The sequence below is a fragment of the Pristiophorus japonicus genome, chromosome 5 (assembly GCF_044704955.1).
Source record: "Pristiophorus japonicus isolate sPriJap1 chromosome 5, sPriJap1.hap1, whole genome shotgun sequence".
NCBI lineage: Eukaryota > Metazoa > Chordata > Chondrichthyes > Pristiophoridae > Pristiophorus > Pristiophorus japonicus.
The window spans coordinates 180458742-180474971 of NC_091981.1; the positions used below are offsets into that span (position 1 = coordinate 180458742).

Below are 16230 nucleotides of genomic sequence, written 5' to 3' on the forward strand. Positions count from 1 at the left end.
GTGGGTGGAAGAATAACAAACTTACTTTGGTGATTGTTGTTCCTCTGACCTGTAAAAGAATAACTTGCAAATCACTCAACTCAAGACTTTGATAGGCACATATATATTCACTTTTACTTTGTGCACATACAAATTTATCTACATCATATTTGTGAAAGCAGACACATTCTACAATTTTCATAATCACAACAGATTCTGGTCAGAAGCATGAAGCATGAGATGTTAATCCAATTTTACAAATTAAATTCTGTTTTAATATTGCATTTACATCTGTGTTGCTTTTTCCATTACGACTTACAATGAATTAATAGCATTGTTCTAGTTTAATCGTTCGTTAAATTTCCCTCTCAATTTTGGCAGAAATAAGACCTAGTATATGAAAGGTATTTAACAAAATTAGTTGCAGCATATGTGTAAAAGCTATACTTCTGCTAAATGATAGAATATGTTAAAAAAGGGCACACGAGACTTGTAAATTACAATGAGCTAATCTGAGATTAGTTAACAGTTTTGCAGCCCTCTTAGAGGAAGTTCTATTATTGCAACAAATAAAATCTAGTGCAACATTAACATTTATTCCAAAATAATTTCACTGCCCACAGTGATTTGCTCAATGAAACTAAGAGATCCAAGATCCATTTATACAATGTCCTTCATATTGGATAGATATTTCAGAGCACAGAAGAATCATAGAATCATAGTTTACAGCACGGAAGGAGGCCATTTCGGCCTATTGTGTCCATGACATCCAACAAGAGCTATCCAGCCTAATCCCACTTTCCAGCTCTATGTCCATAATCCTGCAGGTTATGGCACTTCAGGTGCACATCCAAGTACTTTTTAAATGTGCTGAGGGTTTCTTCCTCTACCACCCTTTCATGCAGTGAGTTCCAGAACCCCACAATCCTCTGTGTAAAGACATTTCCCCTCAAATCCTCTCTAAACCTTCTACCAATTACTTTAAATTTATGCCCCCTGGTTGTTGACCCCCTCTACTAAGGGAAATAGGCCCATTCTATCCACTATATTTAGCCCCCTCAATTTTATACACCTCAATGAGGTCTCCCCTCAGCTTCCTCTGTTCCAGGGAAAACAAATCCAGCCTATCAGCTAAGATTCTCCACTCCCAGCAACATCCTCGTAAATCTCCTCTGTACCCTCTCCAGTGCAATCACGTCCTTCCTATAATGCAGTGACCAGAACTGCACCCAGTACTCCAGCTGTGGCCTAACCAGTGTTTTATACAGTTCAAGCATAACACCCCCGCTCTTGTATTCTATGCCTCGGCTAATAAAGGCAAATATTCCGTATGCCTTCTTAACCACCTTATCTACCTGGCCTGTTACTTTCAGGGATCTGTGGACATGCCCTTTGTTCTTCTACACTTCTCAGTGTACTACCATTTAATGTGTATTCCCTTTCCTTGTTAGCCCTCCCAAAATGCATTACCACACACTTCTCTGGATTAAATTCCATTTGCCACTGTTCTGCCCACCTGACCAGTTGATTGATATCTTCCTGCAGTCCGCAGCTTTCTTCTTCATTATCAACCACACAGCCGATTTTAGTATCATCTGCAAACTTGTTAATCATACTCGCTATATTCAAGTCTAGATCATTGATGTAAATCACAAAAAGCAAGGGACCTAGGACTGAACCCTGTGGAACCCAACCGGAAACATCCTTCCAGTCACAAAAACACCCATCAACCATTACCCTTTGCTTCCTGCCTCTGAGCCATGCCACTTTGCCCTGGGCTTTTACTTTCGTGACCAGTCTGCCATGTGGAACCTTGTCAAAAGCTTTGCTAAAATCCATATACACTAAATCATATGCTTTGCCCTCATCGACCCTCCTGGTTACCTCCTCGAAAAATTCGATCAAGACACATGAAATTCAGACATGACCTTCCCTTAACAAATCTGTGCTGAATGTCCTTAATTAATCCGTGTCTTTCAAAATGAAGATTTATCCTGTCCTTCAGGATTTTTTCCAATAATTTTCCCACCACTGAGGTTAGGCTGACTGGCCTGATTATCCCTTTCTCCCTTCTTAAACAAAGGTACCACATTAACAGTCCTCCAGTCCTCTGGCACTACACTTGAAGCCAGAGAGGATTGGAAAATGATGGTCAAAGCTTCTGCTATTTCCTCTTTTGCTTCGCTTAACAACCTGGGATACATTTCATCTGGGTCTGGGGACTTATCCACTTTCAAAGCTGCTAAACCCTTAATACCTCCTCTCTCACAATGTTTATTTCAACTAATATTTCACAGTCCACCTCCTCGATAGCAGTGTCTGCATCGCCCCTCTCTTTTGTGAAAACAGACACAAAGTATTCATTAAGAACCATAGCAGCACATTTGGAAATCAGTGACGGGATCGGTCCAAGTCAGCATGAATTTATGAAAGGGAAATCCTGCTTGACAAATCTTCTAGAATTTTTTGAAGATGTAACTGGTAGAGTGGACAAGGGAGAACCAGTGGTTGTGGTGTATTTGGACTTTCAAAAGGCTTTTGACAAGGTCCCACACAAGAGATTGGTGTGCAAAATTAAAGCACATGGTATTGGGGATAATGTACTGACATGGATAGAGAGCTGGTTGGCAGACAGGAAGCAGAGAGTCGGGATAAACAGGTCCTTTTCAGAATGGCAGGCAGTGAATAGTGGGGTGCCGCAGGGCTCAGTGCTGGGACCCCAGCTATTTACAATATACATTAACGATTTGGATAAGGGAATTGAGTGCAATATCTCCAAGTTTGCAGATGACACTAAACTGGGTGGCGGTGTGAGCTGTGAGGAGGACGCTAAAAGGCTGCAGGGTGACTTGGACAGGTTAGGTGAGTGGGCAAACGCTTGGCAGATGCAGTATAATGAGGATAAATGTGAGGTGATCCACTTTGGTGGCAAAAAGGCGAAGGCAGAATATTATCTGAATGGCGGCAGATTAGGAAAAGGGGAGGTGCAACGAGACCTGGGTGTCATGGTACATCAGTCATTGAAAGTTGGCATGCAGGTACAGTAGGCAGTGAAGAAGGCAAATGATATGTTGGCCTTCATAGCTAGGGGATTTGGGTGTAGGAGTAGGGGCGTCTTACTGCAATTGTACAGGGCCTTAGTGAGGCCTCACCTGGAATATTGTGTTCAGTTTTGGTCTCCTAATCTGAGGAAGTTCTTGCTATTGAGAGAGTGCAGCTAAGGTTCACCAGATTGATTCCAGGGATGGCAGGACTGACATATGAGGAAAGACTGGATCGACTGGGCCTGTATTCACTGGAGTTTAGAAGGATGAAGGGGGGATCTCATAGAAACACATAAAATTCTGACGGGACTGGACAGGACAGGTTAGATGCAGGAAGAATGTTCCCGATGTTGGGGAAGTCCAGAACCCGAGAACACAGTCTAAGGATAAGGGGTAAGCCATTTAGGACTGAGATGAGGAGAAACTTCTTCACTCAGAGAGTTGTTAAACTGTGGAATTCCCTACCACAGAGAATTGTTGATGCCAGTGCATTGGATATATTCAAGAGGGAGTTAGATATGGCCCTTACGGCTAAAGGGATCAAGGGGTATGGAGAGAAAGCAGGAAAGGGGTACTGAGGTGAATGATCAGCCATGATCTTATTGAATGGTGGTGCCGGCTCAAAGGGCCGAATGGCCTACTCCTGCACCTATTTCCGATGTTTCTATGTTTCATATCGTCCACCTCCACATACAGATTACCTTCATGGTCTCTAATTGGCCCTACCCTTTCTTTAGTTATCCTCTTGCTCTAATATATGTATAAAACATCTTTAGGTTTTCATTGATTTTACTTGCCAAGAATTTTTCATGCTCTCTTTGCTTTCCTAATATCCTTTTTAATTTCACCCCTGTACTTTCTATACTCCTCCAGAGATTCAGCAGTATTTAGCCCTCGGTATCTGTCATAAACCTCCCTTTTTTTCCTTTATCCTACCCTGTATGTCCCTCGACATCCAGGGGGCTCTAGATTTGTTAGTCCCACCTTTTTTCTTTCAGGGCACATATTTGGCCTGAGCCCTCCGGATCTCTTCCTTGAATGCCTCCCACTGCTCCGACACTGATTTTTACCTTCAAGTATCTGTTTCCAGTCCACTATGGCCAAATCACCTCTCAGCTTAGCAAAGCTGACTTTCCCCAATTTAGAACTTTTATTCCTGGTCTATCCTTGTCCTTTTCCATAACCATCTTAAATCTAACTGAATTATGGTCACTAGCATCTAAATGCAAAAAAATGGAGACCAAACAGTAGAGAACAAGCATTATATCATTGGTATTAAGTGGTTTGAGGGAGCAAGTCAACAGGAAGATTTTAGGAAGAATTTTGAAAGTTAGGATGGAGGAAGTAATACAGGAATTTTGGGTCAACATGGGCAGGATGGTTAAAAGAGCAGCCAATCAATGATAAAATGATAAAGCAAAGAGCATGAGGAACAAGGAGTAGACTAGCATCAACTGATATGGGTAAGAAAGGTGAGCTAGGACCAAGCAGCCATCATCATCACAGGCAGTCCCTCGGAATCGAGGAGGACTTGCTTCCACTCCCAAAGTGAGTTCTTTGATAGCTGAACAGTCCGATACGAGAGCCACAGACCCTGTTACAGGTGGGACAGACATTCGTCGAGGGAAGGGGTCGGTGGGGCTGGTTTGCCGCGCGTTCCGTCCACTGCCTGCGCTTGGCCTCTTCATGCTCTTTGCAATGAGACTCGAAGAGCTCAGCGCCCTCCACCTCGGGCGGTCTGCGGCCAGGGTCTCCCAGGTCCCAAGCAGCATGCCGAGGTTCATATGCATATTTACTCTGCCACGGCAGTTGGAAAGATTGATGGAGTTAACAAGAGAGGCATGAAGGAGCTGATATGAGTAAGAAAGGATAGCTTTAGTTTAGTCTACATTAAGCTGCAGGAAATTCTGATTCATCCAAGACTTAATGTTGGGCAGACATCTGAAGAGTTAATAGTCTTGGAATCAAAATAAGCAGAAAGGTAAAGCAGGGTGACATTAAGCATACATATAGAATCCGATCCTTTGCTTCTTGATGTCACTAAAGGGCAACATAAAGATGATGAAGCAAAGTGGATCAAGGATGGAGCCTTGGGGTATCCTGAGGGAGATCCAGGCATGATAGAAGAAATCATTGGAAAATATATAGGGGTGGATTATCCCTGAGCGGACTTTCGGCAGCTGGTTGGTAGAACGCTGGTAGTCCCAGTGTGAGGCGGACTGGCTAGAGATGAGGCGCCTCAGGGCAGCCAGCAGGCTCCAGGCCACAAGGAGGTAGGCAAAAGCAGCTCTCCGCCTTCTCCTGGCCCCACAAAAATGAAGAGGAAATTACCTTCCTGATCGTCTTTGGCCGGGCCACCAACCGATCCTGGACGGAGCATGCACAACTCACGCTCTGCCCAGTGTAGAGCAAAAATGGCAATTGAGGTCCTATGTACGTCACAGGACCCCAATTAGCACTGTAATGACCTACCGCCAGACACAGAGGGCTGCATTGACTGCCGTGGGGTATGCTAGACGTAAGATTGCCGTGGACACAATGATGGCGATGAAGCGGTCGGTCATTACCCACCATTTTCAGGGCCTTGCCACCGAATTTTAATCAGGGTGGCAAGGCCTGAAAATTCAGCCCATAATATTGTCATTGGGATAATTATGAATGGAACTAAAGACAGCAGTGCCACAGAAATAGAATACCGAAAATAAATGTTGGAGGAGAACAGAATGGTTAACTGTATTAAAGGCAGTGGACAGGTCAAGAACAATGAAGCAGGACAGTGCGCCACATTCACAGTAACAGAAAATGTGATTACTGACTGACCACAGCAGACTTTATGCTGCAGTAGGTACGGAAATCAGATTGCATAATGTAAAACGGAGTGTTGGGAGGAGTTGTGTGGCAACAGGTTCTCTGATTTTGGAATTTTGAAAAAAAAATAAATTAGGTAAAAGTTTAACAGTCACATGACCAGAGACAGAGCTATTTAGATTTGGCAATTCTGCAGCTGTGAACTTTCCTATATGATTTAATATCTTACAAACTTCAATTTTTTGATTTTCTTTAAATTGAATCAGTCCAATCTTAGGAGTTATTCATATTGTTCAGATTTCAATTCTCCCAGCTGTTTACATTGTACATTAATGATTTAGACGAGGGGATTAAATGTAGTATCTCCAAATTTGCGGATGACACTAAGTTGGGTGGCAGTGTGAGCTGCGAGGAGGATGCTATGAGGCTGCAGAGTGACTTGGATAGGTTAGGTGAGTGGGCAAATGCGTGGCAGATGAAGTATAATGTGGATAAATGTGAGGTTATCCACTTTGGTGGTAAAAACAGAGAGACAGACTATTATCTGAATGGTGACAGATTAGGAAAAGGGAAGGTGCAACGAGACCTGGGTGTCATGGTACATCAGTCATTGAAGGTTGGCATGCAGGTACAGCAGGCGGTTAAGAAAGCAAATGGCATGTTGGCCTTCATAGCGAGGGGATTTGAGTACAGGGGCAGGGAGGTGTTACTACAGTTGTACAGGGCCTTGATGAGGCCACACCTGGAGTATTGTGTACAGTTTTGATCTCCTAACTTGAGGAAGGACATTCTTGCTATTAAGGGAGTGCAGCGAATGGTGCCCGGGATGGTGGGACTGACCTATCAAGAAAGACTGGATCAACTGGGCTTGTATTCACTGGAGTTCAGAAGAGTGAGAGGGGACCTCATAGAAACGTTTAAAATTCTGACGGGTTTGGACAGGTTGGATGCAGGAAGAATGTTCCCAATGTTGGGGAAGTCCAGAACCAGGGGTCACAGTCTAAGGATAAGGGGTAAGCCATTTAGGACCGAGATGAGGAGAAACTTCTTCACCCAGAGAGTGGTGAACCTGTGGAATTCTCTACCACAGAAAGTAGTTGAGGCCAATTCACTAAATATATTCAAAAGGGAGTTAGATGAAGTCCTTACTACTCGGGGGATCAAGGGGTATGGCGAGAAAGCAGGAATGGGGTACTGAAGTTTCATGTTCAGCCATGAACTCATTGAATGGCGGTGCAGGCTAGAAGGTCTGAATGGCCTGCTCCTGCACCTATTTTCTATGTTTCTATGTTTCACAGTTGGAGTATTGCGTGCAGTTCTGGTCACCACATTACAGAAAGGATGTGATTGCTCTAGAGAGAATACAGAGGAGATTTACAAGGATGTTGGCTAGACTGGAGAATTTTAGCTATGAGGAAAGATTGGATAGGCTGGGGTTGTTTTCTATAGAACAGAGGAGGCTAAAAGGAGACCTAATTGAGGTGTATAAAATTATGAGGGGCCTAGATAGAGTGGATAGGAAGGACCTATTCTCCTTAGCAGAGGGGTCAACAACCAAGGGGCATAGATTTTAAGTGGTAGGCGGTTTAGAGAGGATTTGAGGAGAATGTTTTTCACCAAGAGTGGTGGAAATCTGGAACTCACTGTCTGAAAGGGTGGTAGAGGCAGAAACCCTCAGAACATTTAAAAAGTACTTGGATATGCACCTGAAGTGCCTTACCCTATAAGGCTACAGACCAAGAGCTGGAAAGTGGGATTAGGCTGGATAGCTCTGTCAGCCGGCACGGACACGATGGACCGAATGGCCCCCTTCTGTGCTGTAAATGGCTTTGATTCTATGATAAGCAGTCAGACAGTTCAGAGACCATGGAGGGGTTAAGAGTGGAGGTGGTGGTGAGGTGGAGCTGGATGTCATCAACGTACATGTGGAACTTGATGTTGTATTTTCGGATGATGTCGCCAAGGTGCAGCATGCAGATGAGAAATAGGAGAGGGCCAAGGATAGATCCGGGGGCACATCAGAGGTAGCGGTGCGGATGCTGGAAGAGAAGCCATTGCAGGTGATTCTTTGGCTACGACTGGACAGATAAGAATAGAACCAGGTGAGGGCAGTCCCACCCAGCTGGACGATGAGGCGCATTGGAGGAGGTTGGTGTGGTCAACCATGTCAAAGGCTGCAGACAGGTTGAGAATGACGAATAGGGATAGTTTACCATGGTCACAGTCACATAGGATGTCATTTGTGACTTTGATAAGAGCCGTTCCGGTACTGTGACAGGGACAGAAATCTGATCGGAGAGATTCAAACGTGGAGTTCCAGGATAGATGTGTACGGATTTGGGAGGCCTAATCCCACTTTCCAGTTCTTGGTCTGTGGCCTTGTAGTTACGGCACTTCAAGTGCATATTCAAGTACTTTTTAAATGCTCTGAGGTTTCTGCCTCTATCACCCTTTCAGACAGTGAGTTTCAGATCCCCAAGGGAGGTTGGAGATGGGGCGGTAGTTTGCAAGGGCAAAGAGGTCAAGGTTTATTTTTTTGAGGGTTGATTCCGGCAGATTTGATGGGGAAGGGGACAATACTTGGAGAAGTGTTAACAGTATCCGCTAACATTTGGGCCAGGGAGGGACGTTGGGTGGTCAGTGGTTTAGTGGGAATAGGGTCAAGGGAGCAGGAGGTGGGTCTCATGGACAAGATGAACTCAGAGCATGAGAGGAGATAGGAGAGAAACTAGAGAAAGATGCGATGGAAAGAAACAGCCTGGAGCTCAGTCTATTCAAGGTTTTTTTTTTTTAAAAAGAGAGAAAACAGTTTTTGTTGGTCAAAGGCTGTTTTTTTTTTGTTTTCATTTTGCTGCATGCATTATTTGTTATTGCTAGGTAGTGTACCATTTTTGTTTTTTCCCCAATAATCCTTTATTTTATTATATGGTTGGTGCTGACATTTAAATTATACTGTACAAGGTGGTGGGGATGGGTTTCAGATATGCTGCATGATTTAGGTGAACGAAAGTCTATGGGGACTAACAAGTGCAGGTGTAATGGCACTTGGGTGTTTATTCCATAGCTACCACTACACTAGAACTCCCATTTACAGACCCCACCACAGAGAAGACCTGTCTTTGTCACCTCTGTTTTACCAGAGTGGCTGCCACAGAATATTTGAAGGGCAATCTGCAGATATCTGGAACAGAAAGGAAGGTTACCATAGCACAAGTTTTCAATTCATCACACCTTCAAATTTACCACATGGAATATGTGGCATATCAGCAGTTTGCAGTGTCCACCTGTATCAAGCAAGTGACAAATGTTATGCTTGCAAAGGGCAATACATTCTCCAGTGTAAAAGACGCATCAGCTAAAGCGAGCATAAAGCGGTTACTGAATGGCAAAATTTCTTTGCATGGCAAGGCAATGCAGATAACACCTTATGGGCAACCAAGCTCTTCATATTACCACGGTATGCATGTACAGTAAAGCTTTGCAATTATTTATTGTTCAGATGGTATCTGTCCACAGAAACGTTATGCATGTCAGTGGCAGTTATCCAAGAAGCAAACATGATTGTTTTTGTGTATGACATTCCAAGATATCTGCATTACTTGAATAAAAAATACGAAGGTGGGTAATTTTTAAAAGAATGGGATTATCAGCACACTACGGCTTATCCCACTGAGAAATGACATAAAGAGTAGCACCTAAGCTTGGACACTTTATCAGTGGTTTGCTGTTCATTGGTTGCCATCTCCATCTTCAAGAAAAGTGCTTCACACAGCCTTTGATACAATGGAAGAGTGTGGTTTGCAATAGGGCAGTGATCCGAGAACATTGCTTCGAATAGTATTCTCCCAGAGAGTGCAGAAGTTCCCAACCTAGGTTTGTGCCCTGACTGAGTGTCAATTTGACGGAGTCAGAAGCTTGTACGTTGAAGCCCACTCCAGGACTTGATCATGTAATCCATTAAACCAAAGACTTGCCTTTTCCGGTGGGAGATATATACCATGACACTATTTAAAAAGCAGGAGTTCTCCCAGTGTCCTGCCCAACTTTCATAAGAATTAGGAACAGGAGTAGGCCATCTAGCCCCTCGAGCCTGCTCCGCCATTCAACAAGATCATGGCTGATCTGGCCGTGGACTCAGCTCCACTTACCCGCCCGCTCCCCATAACCCTTAATTCGCTTGTTGGTTAAAAATCTATCTATCTGTGACTTGAATGCATTCAATGAGCTAGCCTCAACTGCTTCCTTAGGCAGAGAATTCCACAGATTCACAACCCTCTGGGAGAAGAAATTCCTTCTCAACTCAGTTTTAAATTGGCTCCCCCGTATTTTGAGGTTGTGCCCCCTGGTTCTAGTCTCCCCGACCAGTGGAAACAACCTCTCCGCCTCTATCTTGTCTATCCCTTTCATTATTTTAAATGTTTCTGTAAGATCACCCCTCATCCTTCTGAACTCCAACGAGTAAAGACCCAGTCTACTCAATCTATCATCATAAGGTAACCCCCTCATCTCCGGAATCAGCCTCGTGAATCGTCTCTGTACCACCTCCAAAGCTAGTATATCCTTCCTTAAGTAAGGTGACCAAAACTGCACGCAGTACTCCAGGTGCGGCCTCACCAATACCCTATACAATTGCAGAAGGACCTCCCTGCTTTTGTACTCCATCCCTCTCGCAATGAAGGCCAACATTCCATTTGCCTTCCTGATTACCTGCTGCACCTGCAAACTAACTTTTTGGGATTCATGCACAAGGACCCCCAGGTCCCTCTGCACCGCAGCATGTTGTAATTTTTCCCCATTCCAATAATATTCCCTTTTACTGTTTTTTTTCCCCCCCAAGGTGGATGACCTCACATTTTCCGACATTGTATTCCATCTGCCAAACCTTAGCCCATTCGCTTAACCTATCTAAATCTCTTTGCAGCCTTTCTGTGTCCTCTACACAACTCGCTTTCCCACTAATCTTTGTGTCATCTGCAAATTTTGTTACACTACACTCTGTCCCCTCTTCCAGGTCATCTATGTATATTGTAAACAGTTGTGGTCCCAGCACCGATCCCTGTGGCACACCACTAACCACCAATTTCCAACCCGAAAAGGACCCATTTATCCCGACTCTCTGCTTTCTGTTCGCCAGCCAATTCTCTATCCATGCTAATACATTTCCTCTGATTCCGCGTACCTCTATCTTCTGCAGTAACCTTTTGTGTGGCACCTTATCGAAAGCCTTTTGGAAATCTAAATACACCACATCCATCGGTACACCTCTATCCACCATGCTCGTTATATCCTCAAAGAATTCCAGTAAATTAGTTAAACATGATTTCCCCTTCATGAATCCATGCTGCGTCTGCTTGATTGCACTATTCCTATCTAGATGTCCCGCTATTTCTTCCTTAGATAGTTTCAAGCATTTTCCCCACTACAGATGTTAAACTAACCGGCCTATAGTTACCTGCCTTTTGTCTGCCCCCTTTTTTAAACAGAGGCGTTACATTAGCTGTTTTCCAATCCGCTGGTACCTCCCCAGAGTCCAGAGAATTTTGGTAGATTATAACGAATGCATGTGCTATTACTTCCACCATCTCTTTTAATACCCTGGGATGCATTTCATCAGGACCAGGGGACTTGTCTACCTTGAGTCCCATTAGCCTGTCCAGCACTACCCCCCCTAGTGATAGTGATTGTCTCAAGGTCCTCCCTTCCCACATTCCTGTGACCAGCAATTTTTGGCATGGTTTTTGTGTCTTCCACTGTGAAGACCGAAGCAAAATAATTGTTTAAGGTCTCAGCCATTTCCACATTTCCTATTATTAAATCCCCCTTCTCATCTTTTAAGGGACCAACATTTACTTTAGTCACTCTCTTTTCCATTTTATATATCTGTAAAAGCTTTTACTATCCGTTTTTATGTTTTGCGCAAGTTTACCTTCGTAATCTATCTTTCCTTTCTTTATTGCTTTCTTAGTCATTCTTTGCTGTCGTTTAAAATTTTCCCAATCTTCTAGTTTCCCACTAACCTTGGCCACCTTATATGCATTGGTTTTTAATTTGATACTCTCCTTTATTTCCTTGGTTATCCACGGCTGGTTATCCCTTCTCTTACCGCCCTTCTTTTTCACTGGAATATATTTTTGTTGAGCACTATGAAAGAGCTCCTTAAAAGTCCTCCACTGTTCCTCAATTGTGCCATCGTTTAGTCTGTGTTTCCAGTCTACTTTAGCCAACTCTGCCCTCATCCCACTGTAGTCCCCTTTATTTAAGAATAGTACGCTCGTTTGATACACTACTTCCTCATCCTCAATCTGTATTACAAATTCAACCATACTGTGATCACTCATTCCGAGAGGATCTTTTACTTGGAGATCGTTTATTATTCCTGCCTCATTACACAAGACCAGATCTAAGATAGCTTGCTCCCTTGTAGGTTCTGTAACATACTGTTCTAAGAAACATTCCCGTATGCATTCTATGAATTCCTCCTCCAGGCTACCCCGTGCGATTTGATTTGACCAATCGATATGTAGGTTAAAATCCTCGATGATTACTGCCGTTCCTTTTTCACATGCCTCCATTATTCCCTTGATTATTGCCCTCCCCACCGTGAAGTTATTATTTGGGGGCCTATAAACTACACCCACCAGTGACTTTTTCCCCTTACTATCTCTAATCTCCACCCACAATGATTCAACATTTTGTTTATTAGAGCCAATATCCCTCAAACAACATTATTAAAAACAGAACAATTACTTAATTTGCAGTTTATGGGATCTTGTTGTGCACAAATTGGCTGCTGCATTTGAGTACAAAGCAATTGACCACTTTAAAAGTAATTCATTGGTTGAGAAGTACTTTAGGATGTCTTCAGGATGTGAAACATTTTTTTATAAATGCTATTTCTTTCTTATAGCCCCAGAAGAAACATGAATACAATTGAGTACACCTACATTCACCTTCTTCCCGATACTAGCAAATGTAATTTGCAGGTACAAGAGAACTGGGTCAGTGTATTGACTCCTGCTATGCAGTTTGCACGTATTCTATTACTGGAAGGTGGTTTCAGCCCCAAATAAGGCCACCTTCCTTTGGTGCACCTCCTGCAGCAAAACTTCTAACCCATCTGCATCAAAAGTAGCAGTGCTGCTCAAATGCTGTAGCAGTGTGAACAATTAGTCAACATTTCTGTCACCACCACAATTTTAATAGTGAGCTGCAGTCTGTTAGTGCTGCTGTTCCACCAGCTTTTATCTGCTCCCCAGCCAAGTGTACTACAGACCAAGCTCTTATGTTTCCATAGCCTATTCAAATTAGGGAGAAGGATTCTCATCAGGAAATTCAGCGTGACCAGCTTGACACAGGCAGTGCCATGGGCTCATTCGCTTTTGACATACTTGAAAATTAAGGCTACAGTAGGTGCTGGAAAGTGTGGTAGTACAACTGGTGATGACAATCTTTTGATTCAGGCAAACTGTGAAGAGGGGAAGATTTATTTTAAAAAATTCATAAAGTTAATCGAGAAAGCCTACCTATTGGCCTTATGCTGACCATTCCACTCCATCACAGTTTAGAAGCATTTTTAAATAGGATTCTGCAGCTCAGACAAAAGCCACTGGGAGGAAATTAGAATTCTGCGAAGACAGAGGATTGGCTAATCCTTCTAACTGAAGCAAGCCAATAAAAGGAAAAGAATACCAGCAATGCACACACAAAGCAGCTGAAATAGGTTAAATGACCTTTTGATGACCCCCATGGGTTTCTTGCCAGTGATAGTAGTATTGAAGAATACATTTAACAAATCATTTGTCAAGCAAAGTTTAGAGATAGTTCCTAGCTAATTGATGAGACTGTGTAAAACACACAGTTCATGTGATTGACAGACAAGTTCCGTTTGGGTCCTTGCAATATTCCAGTTGCCTGTAGAACCATCTGGCCAATTTCAAATTGTGGAGAGAATCACAATTCCTTGACCTAAATGTAAATAAGATACAGCCATCAGCAGGGTCCCAAGTGTGCCTCGAGTACTGTGTGCTATGCAAGATGAATTAGGCAAGGCTGATAAATGACCAGTGACTGGGTCTTAACATTAACATCTGAACAAGAAACAGTGTGCTCTTAGATGACAGGTATTTCACATTACAAGTATAAAGAGATTAGAAAGAAGAGTACGTTAATTTATGTAGGACGCAAACTCAGGTTCCAGCCTGATACAAGAGGTGGTTTATCTAGTTTTAGTATCCACAGTGCCCTCAAATCCAAAGGATGATCTCCTCAGAAACCTGAAGCAAGAGAATCATGAAACTGAGATGACAGCCACAGAGACATAAATGGATCTATCAATCCATGAGCGAACACGAGCTATTTATAATATGTTAAAAATGTGTGTAGTCTCTAGTTTCTTATTGTCGTTCACCTGCAGATGGCACTGTATGCATAACATTATGTGGTATTGATTACAAAGGAACCGTATCCAACATTACATGATGCCTGCAAAGCAAAGGCACAACTCTAAAGCACCACCCTGTAAGGAGCAAGTATTCGGCCCTCAGTCAACCCCCACCGAGCAAGATTATTGACTTCATCCCTCCCTTCCCACGGAGCCATATGTTGGCCCTCATTTGCTCAGTGGAGTGGGGTCTTTCAACCCCACTGAGTAAGACCATATACTTCATCCCTCCCATTCCCAGGTTATGGGCCTTAGCTTCCATTGCACTGAGCCAGTTTTTAGCACTCAACAGCACCACTCCCGTCAACTCTGCAAAATTTTGGGCCTAACTCATGCGTGCCCACCGCCCTACCCACATCGTTATATTCAAAGCAATTCTGTCCACAGAGCAAGATTTCAGGCTCACTCCTCCTGCAACTTTTTAATCGCAACCCATCTGCTGGCTGCCAATTCCCTTACCTCATTGAGTGCAGTTACCCCTCACAGGTTACCCCAACTCCAAAGCCAAATAAGATGTAAACAGGAAGGTTTCTATAAATTAAAGGCATTTAATACTCAACTAACCTTCCACAACTGCATTTCCTATCCATGATGATTGGCTGTTTCATGCCTCCATTGTCCTATTCCCACTGATCTGAAATTGCCTTCCCCTCAACTCCCCTCCTCCAACATGGTAACTCCAGGGTAAACTCGATGGTGTTACAAAACACATTAACACAAAACCTATGTAACAGTCTCCTAATAGTGGCTCAAAATGAATCTTCCAGCTGTGTATAGAAGATGGACAATGAAGACTTGCTCATTATGTACTTTTACTGCATGAGTCCAGTAATAAATGGTGTATTTTTCTGTTTTTAAAAAATATATATATATTCACTAAAATGGCAAACGATATGGAACAGGTGAATTTTCCAAGATGACATCCTAATCACGGGTCGAGACACCGAGGAACACCTCCACAACCTGGAGGAGGTGCTACGCCGACTGGACCAGGTAGGCTTGCAACTAAAGAAGTCCAAGTGTATGTTTTTGGCCCCAGAGATCGAGTTTTTAGGCAGGAGGGTTGCCGCAGATGGGATCCGGCCTACCGAATCCAAAACGGAGGCGATCCGTCGTGCGCCCAGGCCCGGCAACACATCGGAGTTGCAGTCATTTCTGGGACTATTGAACTATTTCGGGAACTTTCTGCCGAACTTAAGCACATTGTTGGAGCCGCTATACGTGCTCCTGCGTAAGGATTGTGAATGGTTTTGGGGGGACTGTCAAGAACGGGCTGTCAATCGGGCGCGGAATCTGCTTTGTTCTAACAAGCTGTTGACCTTGTACAACCCCTGTAAGAAACTGGTTTTAATGTGTGATGCATCATCCTGAGGTTGGATGCATGTTGCAGCAGAGTAATGATGGGGGCCAACTCCAACCTCTGGCTTATGCCTCCAGGTCGCTCTCCCAGGCAGAACGGGGATATGGGATGGTTGAATAGCAAGCACGCACATGTGTCTACGGGGTGAAAAAGATGCACCAGTACCTTTTCAGCAGAAGGTTCGAGTTAGAAACGGGCCACAAATGGTTACCATCCCTGTTGTCCAAAAGCAAGGCTGTCAATGCGTCAGCTCGCATACAGCGGGTGGGCCCTCACGCTGGCTGCATATGACTACACTATACATCATCGGCCAGGCACCGAGAATTGCGCTCACGCGCTCAGTAGGCTCCCACTGGCGACCACCGAGGGGGCGTCATAGCCATTGAGGCTTTCGACACCGCAAGCTCCCCCATCACAGCCCGCCAGATCAAAATCCCCTTCTATCCCTGATAAAGAAATGTGTCCTGACTGGGGATTGGGCGCCTGCACACGGAGCGTGCCCCGAGGAGGTCAGGCCGTTTCACAGACGGATGGACGAGCTCGCCATCCAAGCTGACTGCCTGCTATGGGACAGCCAGGTAATCATGCCCCAGAAAGGA

General features: G+C 43.9%; 1 protein-coding gene across 6 annotated transcripts in view; it reads right to left on the minus strand.

Moving 5' to 3' along the window:
• The window catches only part of LOC139264534 (tyrosine-protein phosphatase non-receptor type 3-like), a 418869-nt gene that overhangs the window by 160750 nt on the left and 241889 nt on the right, over positions 1 to 16230 (minus strand). For all 6 annotated transcript variants that reach the window (XM_070881143.1, XM_070881141.1, XM_070881142.1 and 3 more), the window contains one exon: positions 26 to 49. In XM_070881143.1, coding sequence (XP_070737244.1) covers positions 26 to 49 — 24 coding nt within the window. The remainder of the gene's footprint in view (positions 1 to 25; positions 50 to 16230) is intronic.